The 20,588-nt window shown below is 29.0% G+C and overlaps 3 protein-coding genes across 4 annotated transcripts; 1 reads left to right on the top strand and 2 right to left on the bottom strand.

Moving 5' to 3' along the window:
- Positions 1–1,339: 1,339 nt before the first annotated feature.
- On the bottom strand, positions 1,340–3,778 carry LOC126739786 (uncharacterized). Its single transcript, XM_050445600.1, has 4 exons — positions 3,646–3,778; positions 3,250–3,394; positions 2,773–2,977; positions 1,340–1,478 (listed from the first exon to the last, which is right to left on the bottom strand). Exons 1-4 carry the CDS (start codon positions 3,745–3,747, stop codon positions 1,469–1,471), a joined length of 462 nt encoding a protein of 153 aa, XP_050301557.1. The 5' UTR covers positions 3,748–3,778; the 3' UTR covers positions 1,340–1,468.
- Positions 3,779–9,526: 5,748 nt separating this feature from the next.
- On the bottom strand, positions 9,527–11,468 carry LOC126739785 (uncharacterized). 2 transcript variants are annotated; one of them, XM_050445598.1, is made up of 4 exons: positions 11,317–11,468; positions 10,910–11,081; positions 10,132–10,621; positions 9,527–9,679 (listed from the first exon to the last, which is right to left on the bottom strand). In XM_050445598.1, the coding sequence occupies exons 1-4, from the start codon at positions 11,416–11,418 to the stop codon at positions 9,670–9,672; spliced, it is 774 nt and encodes a 257-aa protein (XP_050301555.1). In that variant the 5' UTR covers positions 11,419–11,468; the 3' UTR covers positions 9,527–9,669. The 2 variants fall into 2 exon arrangements, with proteins under 2 accessions (XP_050301555.1, XP_050301556.1); XM_050445599.1 differs by having other exon boundaries at positions 10,916–11,081.
- A 6,592-nt stretch (positions 11,469–18,060) lies between these two features.
- On the top strand, positions 18,061–18,502 carry LOC126739797 (uncharacterized). The gene is made up of 2 exons (XM_050445613.1): positions 18,061–18,348; positions 18,461–18,502. Exons 1-2 carry the CDS (start codon positions 18,061–18,063, stop codon positions 18,500–18,502), a joined length of 330 nt encoding a protein of 109 aa, XP_050301570.1.
- The last annotated feature ends 2,086 nt before the right edge of the window (positions 18,503–20,588 follow it).

Raw genomic sequence — 20,588 nt, 5'->3', positions numbered from 1 at the left:
CCTAATACCTAATTCAATTCTTTTTTAATATATTATTTTTTCTGATATCTAGATTTCAAATCGGTTTAAAAAAGAAAGAAAAAATGTTTTTTTTTTTAAATTTTCTTTATTGCTACCGCATAAATTCCTATTTTAGATATGTTATTTTCACATTTATATGTAATGCTAACCAGAAATTAAATTCTTTTGTAATATATTATAATACTTGACTTGTTAAAATAAGTGTTTCCTAATCCCTTTTTAAAATATTTATGAAAATTCATCATTGCGCCATCTTGTGTTTAGAAGACAAACAATAAAGGAGAAAACCAGTTTTTCTCCTAGAGGACACTTTCGTTTTGATTTAGATTCTGTATATTTTGGCGAAGTATATTTAAGTGCTATAATTTATTGAATTGATTCATAAAAATTACACATATATAGTTTCTATTGTGTATTATTATATATAGGTTATTTCATAATTACTGGAACAATCGTAGAGGGCTTCAAAATAATTAAGTTTGCCCCATAAATCCCTATCCGAAAATGATTAGATTTTGATTTAGATTTTTCAGGTAATAAAACTTCATTTATTTTACTAGATTAGTTGCATAGAATTTCGCTAAGTAAAAGAAGGTTTGCTGGTTGAAAAACAATAATCGCTCTGTCACATTATGGTTTCAATCTGAAAGCAGAATGAATTGCGAATTGAATGCAATAAAAAGATAGATTTCTTTATTAGTTTTAAAGTATATAAAAAAACAAAATTGTAAATTGCTTATTTTCCAGTCATCTTGGACATCTTAATCAAATTAAGCCATTTTGTTACTGACGACCAGTGACTGCGAAAATAGCCATTAAAACTAATATATGCATTACATATAATTATTTTATACATTAAATTATTATTAATTATATTAAATCTTATAGTCGCATATTGGTCTGAGACAGATTTTCTGCAATCTCGTTATTAGTGTATATAATGCATATCTTTTGTGAAAGTTGGCGATGGTCTTGTTTCCTTTTTTTTAATCATGTTTAAAGCATATATGGCGGTTATCGTAATCACCGAATCCACATGTCATGTGCATATCTGAGACCATATTGTACAATGACATTTGCTGATAATGCTCCTAAGCTATTGAATAATTATTGGATATTCTCTATATTTCGTTGAAGTATTATGGTTGTCTCATTAAATATATAATTATACCTAAATTCTTGTCAAGGCATAAATACTAGATTTCAGTTTTTTTTTTCAATTAACCTCAAACTATAATTTACCTCAAAAGTCGTTTTTCGAGTCATACGTATACCACCCAAAATAAAAATTAGTCTTATTAAAAAAAACTACTTTGCATAGTGTACACATATAAACATTTTATTGCATGAGTTCAAATTACCATTTAGTTACTTACAGATCACCATGTTTTTGACAAACACATCCTTGTTGGTTTTACGGTTTTATGCAGTTGTCTTTAATTATGTCCTATTTGCCGCTGAAAAAAAAACAAAGATCTTAGTCCATATCTTTGGGCAAAATGCTAATATAGGCAACTTAAAAAAAATATTTATTTGTATTAGTCATAAATAGAACATTAAAGAAATTTATTTAGAAATGTTTATATTTTAATAATTCTTTACCGAGTAAAACGAAAGACTCAACAACGAATTAGAAAATAAAAAGAAGTATAAAGACAGCAAACATTTTTTATAAATTCTCTCCAATGACAAAAAAAAAGAATTCTTACAGCCTTACTTTAATAGTATTTGGATCGTCTGGAAATAGTATTCTTCTAGCGTATTTTGCCTAATTATACAAAAAAAATATCACTTTGTTCCTATACTCTTCTATTTCGTAAATTGAGATGACGATATATAAATGAGAATCCGGCTTTTCCACCTATTGCCTATATCATAGTTTTATTTTTTTAATAGTGCTTTGACCGCCTGGAAATAGTGCTTTTCTGCCTTGTTTTTTCTAAATATACAAGAAGAATATCACTTGTTCCTATACTCTTCTATTTCTTAAACTAAGATAAGAAAATATAAATGAGAATCCGGCTTTTCGACTTATTTCCTATATCATCGTTTCATTTCTTTAATAGTGTTTGGATCGCCTGGAAATAGGGTTTTTCTGGTGTATTTTTCCCAATTATACAAGAAAAATACTACTTTGTTTTTATGATTTTCTATTTCTTAAGCTGAGATAAAGATATATCAATGAGAATCCGGCTTTACCACCTATTTCCAATATCTTTGTTTCATTTCTATAATAGTGTTTGAATCGTCTAAAAATAGTGTTTTTCTGGAGTATTTTGCCTAATTATAAAATAAAAATATTACATTGCATCTATACTCTTCTATTTTCTTAATCTGAGATGAGAATATATAAATGAGAATCCGGCTTTTTCATTTATTTCCTATACCATGATTTCATTTCTTTAATAGTATTTGGATCGCCTGTAAATAGTGTTTTTCTAGCGTATTTTGCTTAAATACACGAGAAAAATTGTACTTTATTCCAATAATCTTCTATTTCTTAAACTGAGATGAGAATACCTAATTGAGAATTTACAATGCATATTTGTTGGATCTTATAGTCTCGATATTCCCTAGTACAAGCATATAAATGAAACCTGTTGAGGCTAAAAATCTAAGACCTTATTTTATCACATTTACATTAACACGTAATAATATTTTTTATCTTTATTGCATTGCCTTTCTTGACAGAAATATTTTCGCTTGCAATTATTATTTTTAATAAAGTGCAATTTCAACATTAATACTTACTATCCTCCAGCTTTGGCAGATGCGCTGGATTGCGCGGATGCAGAAGCATATCCGCCTCCCTTACCTCCACCACAGGTATTGCACCCCCCACCGGAATGTCCACCGCCTTGGTGGCCTCCAAATCCTCCTCCTTTATTACCACCGCCACCACCTCCAAATCCACCTCCTTTACCGCCGCCTCCTCCTAGTCCACCGCCAAAACCGCCTGTAAGATTTAATAAATATTTTTAACCTGAAGTTTGAAATAATTTTAATTTTCTAATTTAATTACTGCGACTTAAGATCATCTATCACATCTTATACGAATGTGGTATTTCGATGTATCATAATTCAAATTAAAGAATCTGAGTACAAAGTATGGAGGATTCAGATGAAAGTTTTTAACTTGGAGATTTTGTATTTAAAATTATTATTAAAATAATTTTTTTTAGAAACACACATATTGTTTTGATAATATTTACTCTTAGCTAGTCTTACCACCGCCTCCAAAACCTCCTCCTCCTCCGCCACCGCCTCCAAAACCTCCTCCGGCACCACCGCCGCCTCCTTTTCCTCCATAACCACCAGGAGATCTCTTTTCTCTTGGGGAGTCAACGACCTCGAGGGGTTCGTCAATCAAGACCTAAGAAAAATATTTAAAATTTTTAGAATTAATTTTGGTATATTAAATATAATAACATGCAAAACAATGTAGAATAAAGAAATCTAAAATAAATTAAAAAGACGTTTTCAGAGTGGATTTTTATGCAATAACATGTCTTTCTTAAAAATGCTTTAGAACAGCAAAGTAAATTCATCTATTTGTAGGTATCTAATTTGTACATTAACTTTTATTACATTTTAAGATGCGAACAAAGAAAATAATTATGTTACCTCTACTAGTCTACTAGGTTCTTCTTCTTTTAATGCACTCGGTGCCGCATCTATGAAATAAGATGCTAAACACACTAAAAACAGTACCTTTAAGTAAGCCATATTGAATGGTTTTGATATTATCTCGAACGAGCTTTTCATTTTATAGTTGTTTATGGTTGGATGCAGTTTTTTTTTTAATTGTTTGAGTAGTTTGGTGAATTTTAGTCAACATGCATATGTACGAAATACGGATATTATCATCGGATTCTTGTACGGCAATTCAAAGTAAAATATAGACTTTTAATATGTTTTCAAGCAACTGTGCAAAATTAACTTGATTTTTAAATATTTGCTTAAGGTGAAAATTAACAAAAATAAATTGTAAAAATTTGGAAATTGTTGCTCATTATTCTTTTCATAATGAATGCCTCTTTATTTTAATTTACTCTAATATTAATTTACTCTAGTATAAATATTAATTAATGGGACTATAAGATATTTTTTATTAAAGCCATTAATAGTATAAGCCTTTAATTACTAAAATACTTTTTAAATGTATTTTCAGATTTTTTCGCTTTTAGTGGTGCCTTCCTTCTCGCATAGGAATCTTACCTTTTTGTTCCAATATAAAACGGAGCTACAAACATTTTTTTCTCAATTTTAAGCAATGGTATAAAGCATTAATGCCTCATAGATTATATCCGCTTTTGAGAATCTGCTAAACAAAAATTATACAAAATTAAATAGCCAGGATCAAAATTAATTTAATCATAAGAGCCATATATGACTCTAAGATTAACAAGTACAATTTACAATAAATAGAACTTAAATAAGCAGAATTTTATTAGGAGGCAATACAGTTATTCAAAGAATAAAAGTCTAACCTTAACCCCAATTAACTTGTGACTTCAGTGATCATCTAAGACTTAAAGACTCATTAGAATTGAACTGCAAAAAAATGCCCCCTTTTTAAAAACGCTAGATTTATTATTACAAAATATAAACGACATGATTGTGGATACAGATCACGTGTAATAGAAATTATACTGATGCAAGATAATGAAGCGACAATCTTGTTTTCTTTCCCATTTATTTTTCCCTTCTAGTCATAAAATTATCATTTTCGCTTTTGTTTTGTCTTGTCACTGTTAAATACATAATTTTAGTTATGAAAAACTCGGTTATGAAAAATCAAATATTAACTGGTTTAACAAAACTCACCTATTACTTCAAAGTAGAAGCATTTTTGCATTGTCAAAAATAATATTAATGACTTAGTTTTACCACTACTCATAGAATTCAGGTTCATTAAATAAATTCATATAAAAGGTAAAAAAATTGAAGAAACATGAGTGAAGATTTTTTATTTACTTTTAAATGAAATTTTATTTTGTAGGAAAATCTTTTGTTTTCATTGCGTTTTTAATTTTAAAAAATTATTCAAATTATACGTTATAATTAACATTATTTTCAAAAATTCTCAACGTCATTGAAGTTTTTTTTGACCAACGATTACCTAGAAACAAATTTTTTACCTAGACTCTGTAAAAGTAATTTAAACCATTTGATTCGAACTTGTTTTTCTTCAAATATTTTTTTTAGTCGATGAATTATAGCATTGTCATACATTTAGCATTAAGAATCTATTTAATGTAGTAAATAGTGTATAGCAAATTTAATAATAATCGACTAAGCGGCTATCGAAGCTATGGTGAGAAAACCAATATTTTGGTTTTAATTTGACACTAGTCTTTCGCTTATTAGACTTTTCTTTGCCTATTTTTTTGTTATTTTGTCAACTTCCAATAGTAATGACATTTTACCAAAACCAATTTCTATATACATAAATGTTAAAAATATCTAAAGCAAAATCTTAATAATGTTTTTCCTATATGGAAGCCTGTACTAATATTTAGTTAAATATTTAATACTAAATACATTAGATTACATGAGTTAGTGTTTATTAAATAAGAGATCTATGCAGACAAAAACCAAGGTCAAGACATCATACTTGTAAAAAATTATAACTAATTAGGAACCAGGTACGTTAATCTATTTTGGGTTATGATTAATAACCACTCGTATTAAATAAGTGTTTTTTTTTCGTCGCTTCTTTGTTACTCTGTTTGTTTAGAAAAAAAGAGCTTAAATTTAAAGCCAGTGCGGGATATCTACTTTTTAACGGATTATATATATTATAAAATATATAAAAATACTCTGTGCATGACAACTTAGCTTAGAAGAATTAATAAAAAACTGTTATTGATTTTCAATTTAGTTTTTTAATTTTAAAAATATCCATTTAGTAAAAAGTCTGGTTAGGAAAGGTGTAGTAATTGATTAGTGGATAATGATAATAAATATATTCTAGTATATAATATTACGTATGTGTATAATATTACGTAATTATGTATCCTGTAAAACACAATGGTAAAAACGTTATAGATACTGAATTAAAAATAAGATTTATTACATTTTCTAAGACTATGCGTAAGTTTTATTACACATCATAAAAACACGAAAACGTCTGTATTGCATTAAGTTGAGAAAAAATCAATTTAGAAATTTTTATCTAATTTTAAATTAAACAAGTAGGTCTTCTTGTTGTTTTTTATCGTTGTTTAATGGTAATATTCATAACAAAGTTAGGTAGGATATTGAAAAGAAGAAACGAGCTCAGAGATTAATAGATTGAACCTCAGCTCCTAGGTATATAAAAAAATCTATTATACCTTAAGTAAATTATTGTATTTAAAACTTATTGAACTTAAATTAAATTATAAATTAAATTATAAATTAAATTATAAGTATATCGAACGGTATCGTTATAGATTTAAGTTCATATTTTTTTTAAATATACGTGAATAAGTCTATTTTCTTTTTCTTTCCAATTGTTGAGCGTGTGAGATAAAAATTTCTAAATTGATTTTTACTATAAGTGACGTAATACCCAATATAATAAGTAACTCATAATTAATTTATTGGAGCAAAACACTAAAAGTCCATTTCTGTTATAACGCAGTTTTATAAACAGTATCGTATCGGGGGCGTAGCTCAGATGGTAGAGCGCTCGCTTAGCATGCGAGAGGTACCGGGATCGATACCCGGCGCCTCCAAATACTTATTTTTTTATTTCTTTTTACATTTAAATATTTTAAATAATTATTTATAATAATAAATTATATCTTTTTATGCGATTCTCATGTTTTACAAATATAGCACACCTACAAACAAAATTTCATACATTAACATGGTTTTAACGATGGTTTTAATTATAACGTTGTTTTAACAAATGTTCAATCGTCTATTTTTTTTAAAAACATACTTTTTGATGCGAGGTCCATAATAAGATATTATTGGATAATTGGTAATATTAGTGTATGATAATTAGTATTTTTCCCGTTAGAGGAATAGATTGTTAAGGTGATTCCATGAATTATCGTGATACATTTATAAATATAAATATTCAAAATAGAACCAGTTAATATTTCTTGTCTTTGTCGTTCAGATGTTTAAATGACCAAAATAACTAAGATCAAAGAAGATTAATTTATTTTCTTAAATAACGACCTTTTGGTCATTACCTTTAATTTATACAACCATCTTAAAGGTAAATTTGCACCAACTGAGAACATGCTGAATTGCTGGAGACATTATCTCTTTAATACAACGACGGTTTTACCACAGTTCCAGCTTCCTTCATTTTATCAAGGACGCTATTTCTTACATTAATATAATAATGATTAAAATTGAATTTTTTTTCATGAATAAAGTTGGAGAATCAATATCTATTTCAGAAGCATTAAACTAAACATTTCCAACAGATGAAACAAAAGGAGAGATCTTTCAGAGGGAGACTAAAGTTTCGTCAAAATCTATAAACCACACAAAATATTGCTTTAACACTAAGATGAGAACTAAAACATTACACACAATAAGCTATCTTCTATAAACCTGACACTGATGAAATACCTATTAAATTAAAGCTACAAAAGTCTTCAGTTGTAGCATAAAATTGGAATTCGGAAGAGAAAAAGTGGAGAAGGACAAATGGTCACAAAACAAAAACATAAAGGCAATACATAATGATTTTACGGAAATAATGCAAGAGCACCATACATACAAATACTTAGGATAAGAACTACAAAGTACAAGGTCAGACCGTAAAAAAATAAAAGCACAAATAGCACAAAACCCGACCAAAAACCATTCTAAAGACGAAACTGAACAAGTAATAAGAATATCGTAAAAGATATTAATACATATGCAGTAACTCTTTTAACCTATTCATCAAATGGATAGACGTGGATACAGAATAATTAAGCTCAATAAAGAGAACTATTCTAAAAACATATAGAATGTATGTTCACGTTTTTTACTTACCATAGTTTTCTAATTCTGGTCAGTTAAGGTTTTGGAACTAACTTTGTGGAAGTGAACAACTGTTTTTCTTGGGAAGATGGTACTACCTAATCAACTCCTAACCTTTATTACTTATAGACTTTAATTAGGTACAAATTAGTATATTTTATACGTCAAGATCAAAATTCTAGAAACATTATTGTCATTAAATAACTATATTTTGACGTAATTCTGTGATTGCCTGGGGTTGCATGAAGGTGATCTTCTTCTTATTTTATGGTGGATATAAAAATAATGTCATCAGCACACTCGAAAAGGTGTTATCACAATTGGGCATATTAGGTTTAATGAGAGGAAAACCATCGGCAATAATTCTGAACAAATTATTAGTTATAAGCGCCTAATTGATTTCCAGAAAGATTGCTCCGGTATGTTAACTCTTGTTGGTAGCTTGGAGAAAAGTATATGCGAGCTAGTTGGCCACAAAAAGAATGACTGATTCATCTTGTTTTAATAGCTTTAAAAATTTTAAAATAAGAATCTTCAGCTATGTATTTTAAATATTTTATTTGCTATAAATTGTTTATTACACTGACATCTAGTTGTGATTTATTTAATCCAGCAAAAAAGCAGTGTATTGACTGGTATGTAGTATTCCGCATATTATGGCGAACAAAAAAATTGTCAAGATTTTGAGAATCGTAGTTTAAGCAACTTTAAATCAACTAACTACAACTTTTAATACTACTAAGTCAAAATCTACTAAATTGGTTAAACAAATAATATAAATATGCATTTTTTAGTTGCTTTTATAGGTTACTTTCAAAGTAAATGCGTCTAAACATTGGTTTTAATTAACTGAGCATTTAGGTGAATTCTCATACAGTTTAGCGTAAATCTCCTTTCGCCTATAGGGCTATACTAATTCTGTCTCTTTCTTTTGATTCTTCTTTTTCCTTTGCAAGCTTGTAAAAAACTAGATTGGTCAACTTAATGATAACACCAGTAAAATTGTAAAATACGATAATTTATTTAAATTTATTCTTGATTAATTATTTTTGAGATAAAATTAAACCTGTAAGTTTAGCATATTAAAAATTTTTTCGACAAAATTGTTTATAAAAGCGACCTGGCGATTAATATATTTAGTCGATATAAAATTAATCAAAATTAAAATCTGAGTGAAATAGTAACTGTTTTCCATAAGAAATGTATGTATCTCAATCTGCAAATTAAGTCGTTTTGTTGCTGACTGTCTTTAGATTTATTGACAGAATCTGCTAAATGATTATTTTAGTTCTTTAAACTTAGTAAATGCATTATATTTATTAATTGTTTATTTTATTCGCTTAATCATTAACTGGAGAATCTAGGCTTGTTCTAAGAGAGATTCCTTGCAGTGATCTTTTTGTTTTGATTTCTTTCGACTTACTATTGTATATTAAACAAATTATATCTATTTTAGTATGTTAATTTATATTATAATTATCAAGATACTAAAAATAAAAAAGATTAATTTTAATTAAAAAAAACTGCGTTATATAGTACAAATATAAACATTTTATTGCACAACTTAAAATTACAATTTAGTTACTTACAGATCACGTTACTTTTTGACAAAAAAGAAATAAAAAATACTTATGGGCTTAAGTGTATTATGCGCTTTTCTTTTCATAGGGCCTATTTTCCGCTGAAAAAAAAGAAAAATCTTAGTTAGTATTTTTTGACAAAATATTAATATATGCAGATATTATAAAAATATTTCTGTTTATATTAGGATTAACCAAACAATAAAAAAATATATTTAGCAGTTTTAATTTTTTATAAATGTCTAAGCAATAAATTAGGTAAATTTAAAAGGAGTTTAAAAGCACCAAAAATTTGTTATAATTTGTTTTTAATAATTAATTTTTGAGAAATTAACGGTGTTTGAGTTTTCAAATTTTGAAAACATATAATAGGCCAAAAATTCAATAGTTTATTCCAATGCAATATAGGAAAGATAATAAAAAAACTTTTAATAAATTTTATAACAAAAAGAAAATGTTTATTGTCCTTGGTTTTATTGTCTTTCTTGACGGAAATATTTTTACATTATAATTTTTACTTTTATTGAAAAGCAATTTCCGAATTAATACTTACTATCCTCCAGCTTTGGCCGATGCACTGGATTGCGCCGATGCAGAAGCAAACCCGCCTCCACTTCCTCCTCCACAGGTACTGCATCCCCCACCGGAATTACCGCCAAAACCTCCGCCATTGTGTCCACCGCCGGAATATCCACCTCCACCTCCTTGGTGTCCACCGCCACCGCCTCCGAATCCGCCACCGTTACCACCACCTCCGCCAAATCCGCCACCGTTACCGCCACCGCCGAAGCCACCACTACCACCTCCTTGGTGTCCACCACCTCCAAATCCTCCTCCTCCACCTTGTTGACCACCACCTCCAAATCCTCCTCCGCCACCTTGGTGACCGCCACCTCCAAATCCTCCTCCGCCTCCTTGGTTACCACCACCTCCAAATCCTCCTCCTCCGCCTTGATGGCCACCACCACCACCTCCAAGTCCTCCTCCTTTACCGCCGCCACCACCGAGACCGCCGCCTCCTCCTAGACCACCGCCAAAACCACCTGAAAGTTTAAAACCATTTAAATTGTATAATTAAATTACTCTACTTAAGGCCATCTATAATATTCTATACGAGCATGATATTCTCATGTTGTCTTACATGGAAAACATTTATATTTATAGATCCAATATTTTTTTAATTTAAATTAAAAATCATGAAAAAAGTTGTAAAGAATTTAAATCAAACTTTTAGATTGCATATTGAGATCAAAAAATAAAAAGGGTAATTTAGCCGCATTTTTTCAGAAACATATTTTTTTGTACTGATATTTATTCTTAGCTAGTCTTACCCCCACCTCCAAAACCGCCTCCTCCTCCGCCACCGCCTCCAAATCCACCGCCACCTCCAAAACCTCCTCCGGCACCACCGCCGCCTCCTTTACCTCCATATCCTCCATAACTACCAGGTGATCTCTTTTCTCTTAAGGAGTCAACGACCTCTACGGGTTCTACAATCAAGACCTGAGAAAAAATTAGAAGACTGGTTAACTTTATTGAATTTTTAAAATTCATTTATGAAATATGAAATATATTAACATACAAAAACAGATCTAAACTTGAGATTTCTCTGTTAAAAATTGTTTAGGTAGCAAAGTAAATTTATATACTTATATGTTTTTAAATTAAGTCTTCTTATATTTTTAGGAGCGATTAAAATAATAAAAATTTAATACAGAAATTTAAAGAATTATATTACCTCTACTTGTTTACTAGATTCTTCTTCTTTTAATACATTCGGGGCCGCATCTATGGCATAGGATGCCAAACACACCATAAACAGTACCTTCAAGTAAGCCATGTTTATTGGCTTTGTTAATATCTTCTAACAAGCTCTTCATTTTATAGTCGGGTCTATATCTGGATACAGTATTTTTTCTATTGTTCGAGTAGTTCGGTGAATTTTAGTCGACGTGCTTATGTACCAAAAACGTTGCGTTGTTATAAATGCACAGATTCTTATACCGCATTTTAAAAATGAAATATAAAATTATGAACAAAACAATTATTTTCGAATTCTAACTGTACCATGAAACAAACTGAACCAGAAAAATTAGTGCATATGAATTTGAATTGCAATTTACCTTCATAAGTTATTCTTGTTCTAAATATCCGTTTTGATTTAATGAAATTTTAGTTTAATTTAGTTAAAAATTGTTTTTTAATTGTCATTAAAATATTATATTTTAATTATAGCTTATATAACATGACAGGAGAAAAAATTAGTGCTGAAACAAAATATGAAATTTGAGATTTTTTTTGCCACTACTAATGTTATACTTTTCTTATAAGATTCCTTTGCCCATTTCTTTATTATAGAAACTATACACTAGAATTATTTTGGATATAAATGTTAAGCAGTTTTAGATTTGTTTAAATTTCTTATATTTTTACATTTAAAATGGAGATTCATTTTTACTAGATTTGGTAATTTTTTAAGAATACCTTGTCATCATAAGATCTCTTTATACAGTTTATTTAAAATAAAAATGGAAAAAAAAATAGTTCAAAAGATAAAATTCTAAACTCAGATCCCATTCAGAATAAATGATAAATAAATATAACAGAAATTATACTAATACATGCTAAGAAACTATACATCTTTTTGTTTTGTCACAGTTTAATTTACGATCCAAGACAAAACTTTAATTATAAACAAATCTGGATGGGATTGCTTAGAAAACTCTGTTGCTTATTGTCTGAAGTCTTCAAATCAAGAGCGTTTTCTGCATGCACAAAAATTATTTTAAACAAATAGTTCTACCATTATTGATAGATTAAAATCAATTTAGATAAAAGTTCAACAATTAGGCATAAAGATTAAAGGAATAAATGTGAAAGAAATTTTGACTTATAGAAGTTTTTTTAGGAATATCCGTTTTTTCGTTAAGTTTTTCATTAAAAAATTGATCATCTTTTTAAAATTTTTCGGAATGCCAACAAGAAGCAATTGAAAAAATAATAAAATACGCGTAAGAATTTCTTAATATTTTTTGCATTATTTAAATTCTTCTGATTGAAGAATCAATAAATTACCTAAAACTTGAAAGAAGAAATTCTTAATTATTTCTTAGCTACTAATGTATTTTTTTAAATCCTTTTATGCAATTTAAATCGTTTTTCCAACTTCCTTGTCTTGATAAGCCTCGAAGCACTTTTTGACCATATTACAAAACTGATAACATAATCTTCCATTTCTGGTATTTGAAATGCAAATAAGCTGGACATTGAACAGATCCTGTTGATCCAAAGCTAGGTCGTAAATGGAGTTCAATCTTTTCAGCGTAAATCACGACAAGGATTAGATAGATATTAGTCTTTTGTTTTTTTTAGTTACTTGTTCAACTCTGTTCCTGTTATGATTTTTTTATACCGGACCGTTCTAGTACGGCTATAAAAATGTGTAGTCTCCAAAAGAATGCTATTTAATTTATTATACTAAATGCTTTCTTCACTATATGCTCCCTCCTTACTGTAGACTACTTTTGTTTGGTTTTAAATATTGACCCTTGTGTGTATTTAATTTTAATGCACTTAAGTCAGTTTTCAATTTCAATTAGTCCGTAAGAATCAATAAATTACTTGAAATGCCTCGAAGAAACAATTGAGTAATCGATTTCAATTTATTATTCAATTGACTCTTTAGGCATTTATCTGAAAAAACTTGATGATGGTTTTTATAGGCAATAAACGTAATTTAGTAATTCTTCCCGGAATTTGGAAGAATCAATCATTTGAAAAATTTTAAAAACTTGAAATGCCGACAAGAAGCAAATAATTAATTATTAAGATGCCCAGAAGAATTTATTAATATTTGTGTATTCTTTCAATTCTTCTAGACATTTTAAATCTTTTTAGGCATTTTTAAATTTTCTTGTCATTTTTGCCACCTGAAAAATCTAATAACAATTAATTGAAATACTCAGGAAACATTTTTGATGATTGTTGGACTACTACTGTGTTTTTTTTTAAATTCTCTCAAACAAAAATTTTACTTAGAAACAAATCAATAATGAAGCATTAATTATTGAATCGCTTAGAAAACTCTGCTTGCAACTCTTGAAGTCTTTGAATTAAAATCATTTTTTGCATTTATAAAAATACTATTAAATAAACAGTTTTACTATTATTCTTCAAATAAAAATTTAACATTTGGGTATTAAAATAAGAATCAATAAATTACTTCATATACCTAGAGGAAGCAATAAAATTGAATAAATAATAAAGCGGCTGAAACAACTTCTTGATTTTTTTTTTGTATTTTTGTAGTTCTTCCAGAAATTTTAGATCTTCATTTTATTTTTCAACTTATTTTTGTTAACTACTCGGACAAATCAATAAATTACTTAAAATGTTTTGAAGAAATAATTGATTATTCAAAATACTTGTAACTCCTTAATTGTTCTTGGACAACCAATTTAGAATTTTTAGAATTCTTCAGGCATCTTAAAACAATTCATTCAGTTTTAATGCACTCAAGTCAATTTTAATTAATGGCGAAAAATCAGTAAGTTACTTGAAATGTTTTGAACAAAAAATTGATTCATTGATTTAATTTATTCTTTAGATGATTCTTCAAGCATTTGCCTGGAATAACTTACGTAAAATTGCATCAAGAAAAATTGATTAATTATTAAGATGTTAATAAGAATATCTTGTTATTTTTGTATTTTTAAAATTTTCTCGGGAATTTTTGGTCTTTTATACATATTTTAATTCTTCTAGCCATTTTTGCCTCGCCAACTGCCTGGAAAAATCAATAAAATACTTTAAATTCCTCGAAGAAACAATTGATTAATTGAAATACTCAATCTTCAAGAAATTCTTGATGATTCTTAGACGACCAATATAAACAAATCCTTAATGGAGAATGATTTATTGAGTTGTTTGGAACTCTATCGCCTATTTCTTAAAGTCTTTGGATTAAGAGATTTTTTACATTTACAAAAATTAGTTCAAGTCAGTTTAACAACAAATAGTTTAAGAACAAATAGTTCTACCATTATTCATAAATTAAATTAATTTCAGTTCAAGTTTAATAATTAGGTACAAAAATTGAAGAAATAAACTTGAAAAAAATATAAAGATTATAACTTTATTTTTTAGGAAAATCCAGCCTTTCATTGCGCTTTTAATTAAAAAATTTCGATAGGTAAAGATAAATGTAATAATTAAAAAAAAAATATATAAAGGAATTCCCTGATGGCTAGTTCTCAGCGCTCTTGGGCGACAAAAATTAAATTTTTATTTTTGCTGTTTAAGAGACGTTGAATTTGTTGTTATCAATTATAATTCTGGTAATCTAGTTAATAATTTATGTTTTAAAAGATTTCAAAAATTAAGCACTAAATCCAAAAAATAATTCCTTTTTCCTATGAGCTTGTACTAATATTTACTAAGCTACTTACTAATAAATACGTTAGATTACATGAGTTTATGTTTATTATATAAGAGATTCATGCAGACCAAAACCAAGGTCAAGACATCACACTTGCAAAAAAATTTTAACCAATTAGGAACTAGGTTTGGTCATTTATTTCGGTTTATGATTAATAATAATTACCCAGCCGTACTGAAGTGATTTTTTTAGTACTTTGTTACGTTATGTTTGTTAAAAAAGGATTATAAATTAAATATCAGTGGATATATTATATCAGGATTTATAGGTTGATGTTTGTATAGGTGCAAAGCATTAAATTGAATTAAAAAAATAGCCACTACATGTTCTAGGATTATGCAAAAATTATTCTACCAACCATAAAAATAAGAAAATGTTATTACGAATACTAATAATCTACGTATATAATTATTTTCTAAACTTAAGCATAAATTGCGCCCGTCATTTAATTGAATTTCCAACAATAACAATCACTATCATTAAGTAGCAATAATATACTCTAATATTAACTATTATTTATATGTAAATTGATGAGCTTTTAAAATCATATGTATATCTACAATTCACTAATTAATGACATCAGTGTTTAGTTTGAACGCACTGTTTGCACATATAGAAAATTGACACTTGAGCACCGCTTAACCTTAGTCCTAAAATAGAAATAATAGTTTTTTATTTAAAGGAAGTATTTTCTTTAATTTTAATAATCTACACCTTTGTAATTCTTTGCGTATATAATTTGTTGATTTCTCATACTCATGTTGTTAATAGCTGTATGTGATTTTATTTATACAGGTCAATAAGGATTTATTGTAGAAAATCTAGGAACGATGTCGAAAGAAATTTTTTGCCTAGGATCCACGGTCCAAATTTACACATCACGTCTTTATTTTAAGTAAAGGACTTACTACAAACCTAAAAAAAATTGACGTTCACAAATTATTCAACTTACTCTTGTTTTTTTCTTAATGAATGAGCATCATGAGCACATAGAAAGGAAATATAATACTCTCAATAAACAATACCAAAATTAGGTTCGTTAAAAACGAAATTCTTTAATTACATAATCTCAAACATCCTGACGTGATGAATAAATTTGGATCCTGGATTCAGATTTTATTATGAAAAATTAATTCGGAAATGACCCTTAATTTTTCAAAAACAATCATGATCTCATTATAAAATTATTAATGATGGATTACTAGGATTTAAATCGGGGGATCTAAGAGGTCCAGCAATCAGACCACCCCTTCCTAGCCATGTATTTTGGTACATCTGATTTAAATACTGCTGAATGTTTACGCAAAAAGTGTCAGACATCATGCATGAACCAATAATTTAGACGGACATTTAGGCCGCTTTCACACGGGTCGGTGTAGAAGCGGTCTGGTAGCGGCGCAGCAATTACCGTAACGATGCTCTGTCGCATTATCTATTTACATGAGGCAACATATTCCACAGCAGTGTAGTAAATATGTCGTCGTCTAGTGATGAAGAGGACATTGTGTTATATATGTATTTTAAGAGATTACAACAGAGAAAAAAAGAGAAAATATTAGGTGCATCCATACATTGAAAGAAACATTAACTGTAGGTTATTTGTTGCCGCTCAAGAATTAACTTAAATGATGGAAAATTTCAGTCAATGTACAGAATGAGAAAAGCTTCATTCCAAGAACTTAAACAACTAATTAGTCCAATTATTCGTAGACAAAATACGAACATGAGAGAATGTGTAAGTGCTGGAGAATGGATTTTAATAACTTTGCGGTAAGTACTATGAATAAAACAAAACACACTACTCTACATTATATGTATTAAAATTCGAGAAAAAAGAGTAAACATTTGGTGCTACGGCTGTCCCTGATTGCGCTGTCGGAATTTCATTGTAATAAGTTTCTTCTGGAGAGTGAATCGGTCGATCAGGAGACACTAAAGGTGTTAGTACAGAGTGGCTGATAGATGGTCTTTCGAATGAAGATGAGGAGGATGGATTGAATGTAGGTTGAACATTATGCGATTTTATTTCATCAACAAGGATCATCAGTTTGATTTTAAATTTCCTTTGTTGTTCTTCTGTCATACTTTCCAGGTCAGGTAGTATGCTTAGTAAAAAGTGATGCATGTGGCTGATTTTTTCTTTATTTTCAGAGTTCTCCACATCTTGAACCTTTCTTGTTTTTGCTTTTAAGTAGTTGACAAATGTTTGCTCACCTTCTGTATTGTAACGTTTACGACATCGAACGGTACTCATTGAGGTAGATGCTGGCGTCGCTGATAAATGTTGTATTGTTTTCTGTTTTGCTAATGATGCAGGTCGATTTGTTTCTTCTGTTAAATTAAAGTCGTCATTCCGAGAATTTTCATTAAAATTTTCATTTGAAGGTGAGTCTTCTGTTGCTAGATTTTCACAACTACGGTCTTCATCAGGAATAGGTTCTGCGACATTGCCATTATTCATTAAGTATTTACTGCTTTTAGATAAGGCAGTATAAATTGCAAATAATCCTTAAGGTAATAACCAAAAAAAAAACCTTAAGCTAATCCTTAAGGTTTTTTTGGTTTAGAACCACTTGGACGGGTCTTCATACTTCGAAGAAATGAAGATTTGATGTTGCGCCATTTTTCCTTACACTCTTGAACTGAAATAAAATAAAAACAAATCAATTAGTAGAAATACAAAAGTTACATGTTTGATTATTTCTTATTAATTCTTGCCACGGGATGCACTTATTCTGCTCTGGCCTTATATTTTGCAAGAGGAGTTACGACATTTGTTTGTACGACATACGTATCGTATATAGTAAATGAAACAACATTAGCTATTTGGAACACTCTTCACAATGTTTATATGAACATTTTCTCTAACGAAAATTAGAAGGAAATAGCAATTCGCTTTTACGAATTATGGAGCTTACCTAACTGCTTAGGAGCAATTGATGGCAAGCACGTTAGAATACAAAAAATTCCCAACTCTGGATCAACTACAAACACTACCATTCAATTGTTTTACTTGCGGTTTGTGATGCAGATGGCTTATTCACGATGATAGAAACCGGCTATGCAGGCAGAAATAATGATGAAGGAATTTTTCGTGCATCAAATTTAGGTCAGTGGTTGGAAAGAAATGGTCTAAATCTACCCGCTAGTGCTTGTTTGCCACATGATGAGAGCCAGGAAAAAGTACCATATTTCTTCGTACGAGAGAACGCGTTTCCCTTAAAACGATATTTAATGAGACCATTCCCTATACAAACACTGGATAATAAGAAACGTATATTTAACTATAGGTTGAGCAGGGGACGAAAAACCATAGAACGTAGTTTTGGCATGGTAACTCAAAAATTTCAAGTGTTGCTAACCCCCATAAGGTGTACAAAAATCTCTAATATTATAAATATAATAAAATGTGTTTGTGTTTTACATAATTTTATACGAATTAAAGACGGGACGTGGTATTCGACACCAACATCCGAACATCGACTGAATATCGCAGTTCAAAACTATAATTTACTAGAAGAGATTATTCGCATAAACCCTGCATCTTCTGGAGCTACTGTTCGTAATTATTTAGCAAATTATTTTAACAAGCCAAATGTTAGCATCCCATGGCAGTATAACTATTGTTTATAAGACTAATATAGAAAAGGTTTATTACCTGAGAGGTTTGTTTTTTTTGCCACTCTTTCCCATGCTTTATCCGTAATATCTTTCCACGAATATTCTGCGATTTTGTAGTTATAGAGACACTCATATGTTTCTATTTCTTGTACTAAATTTATCTTGCTCGACATTTTCAACTTCCAAACAGAAACGTAAATAATCAAACATAGATGCGGTATAAACCATTTACCGCCTAAAAACTTGCAGATAAGCAGCATGTAGAAAGCATGTCGTGCCGAAATCATCGACTCGTGTGAAGTCAAACATTTGGTTATATAGAAGCAACATTTGCTCTGCATATCGAATATCTACCGCACGGCTGTTGTACCGCTGCCATACCGATTCATCTGAAAGCGGCCTTAAAGGCACTTCATCCAGCAGTTGTGGTGATATGATTTGTAAAAAATTTAAGTATTTATTAGCGTTTAAGCGATCAGGCAGTTTGACGGGCTCTAATAAAATATTACCAATTACTCCTATCCTAACATTAATTTTAAATCTGTGTCGATGATGGGCTTTGAAAAGAAGAATTTGGATTTTTTCATGATACAACATAATTTTATTACCGATAAAAAAAAATAAGGACTGATGATGCTCATTGAAACCTTTAATAGTTGCCACATAATTTGGCTATCTGAAATTAATTTCAAGTTACTGTTTGTAGCCATTTAATCTTTCATTCACATTTATCTTAATTTATACTAAATCTTACTAGTAATAATTATTAATACATTGATGATGGGTTTCTTCAAAAATTGAATTTTCTCAACATTTGAATACTAATGGGTGTTATGAAAATTAAAAATTCAATTTTTATTAAAAAGGGATTCATCACTATTCAAAATATTAGAAAAAAAAGTGATGATCGTGGTTTTTTTGTTATTTTGCATCCAGTGGGAAAATTCTAAACAAGACAAATATAAGCTTATTCCAAAAGGGCCTAAACATTTTGAAAACAAAATTGATAGAGGTTTTCTTTATGTAAAATATTTCACACAAATGATTTTGACAAATGATTAACCGCAGTAAGGCTTCTTACACTAATTTCAGGATTTTCTTCAATAGTCGCTAAAATAATTTTCTTATCATCAAACGTGAATAATGGGGTTCCTGTCTCATGTTTCTTCGGAATGACTGATCCTGTCTCTCTCAGTCGCTGATCAAGTTCAGTAAACGTAGAGTGCAATGGATGTCTTCTGTTAGGAAATTTTTCAGCGTTGAGCTAGTCTAGCACTACACTACGATTTGCCAAAAACTAAATTTATATCAGCAGAGTCTTCGTTATTGACATAAACCATTATTAAAATTAAATTTTTATAATTTTTTTATAAAGTCAAAAGTTACTAAAACAAACGCATCAAACTTTTTTTTGTTTATCTCATTGTATGTTAAGCCTAACAACTAATTTAAAAATTTGTTAATAATAGTGCAATAGGTTCATATATGCTTATTTAATGAAATTGTCCATTCCCAAAAAACAGTTTTTATTTATTAAGGCAAAAACAGTGCATCAAATAAAAAAACTCAAGAATACAAATATGCTTAAAACTAAACAGAAATATAAAAAAAATTAAATTTTTTTCAGAAAAATACAGTGGCGTACGGTTTTTTTATTAAAAAAATATTTACGAGAATCCTCTTATGGACTCCACCGGTGCAAATTAATTCTTTTTTTATATGTCAAAAAATGGCCGCTGATGCATAAAGCACATCTGTAAATTTTTAAAAAAATATATATCTACATTAGCTATTTATTTAAAAAAATAACTTTTTTTTAACTTTTAACACCCTGTCGACAAAGCTAAGACTTTTACGACATACACTCCTAAAAAAAAAATCTTATTTTTTGTTTGAGAATTACCCTGTGAAGGTTATCGGTAGAGTTAGAAGGTTGAGGCATATCTTTATCA

This window comes from Anthonomus grandis, chromosome 8, assembly GCF_022605725.1.
Source record: "Anthonomus grandis grandis chromosome 8, icAntGran1.3, whole genome shotgun sequence".
NCBI classification, from domain to species: domain Eukaryota; kingdom Metazoa; phylum Arthropoda; class Insecta; order Coleoptera; family Curculionidae; genus Anthonomus; species Anthonomus grandis.
This window is presented reverse-complemented; position numbering and strand designations above follow the sequence as displayed.

Bases quoted from the DNA above. Each gene is read 5' to 3' on its own strand.
- LOC126739786 (XM_050445600.1), bottom strand. From the start codon at position 3,747: ATGGCTTACTTAAAGGTACTGTTTTTAGTGTGTTTAGCATCTTATTTC. The intron at 3,395-3,645 runs GTAACATAATTA...TATTTTTCTTAG, and splicing joins AACCTAGTAGACTAGTAGAG to GTCTTGATTGACGAACCCCT. The intron at 2,978-3,249 runs GTAAGACTAGCT...TAAATCTTACAG, and splicing joins AGGAGGTTTTGGAGGCGGTG to GCGGTTTTGGCGGTGGACTA.
- LOC126739785 (XM_050445598.1), bottom strand. From the start codon at position 11,418: ATGGCTTACTTGAAGGTACTGTTTATGGTGTGTTTGGCATCCTATGCC. The intron at 11,082-11,316 runs GTAATATAATTC...ATTTTTTCTCAG, and splicing joins AATCTAGTAAACAAGTAGAG to GTCTTGATTGTAGAACCCGT. The intron at 10,622-10,909 runs GTAAGACTAGCT...TTAAACTTTCAG, and splicing joins AGGCGGTTTTGGAGGTGGGG to GTGGTTTTGGCGGTGGTCTA.
- LOC126739797 (XM_050445613.1), top strand. From the start codon at position 18,061: ATGATAGAAACCGGCTATGCAGGCAGAAATAATGATGAAGGAATTTTT. The intron at 18,349-18,460 runs GTAACTCAAAAA...TACGAATTAAAG, and splicing joins TAGAACGTAGTTTTGGCATG to ACGGGACGTGGTATTCGACA.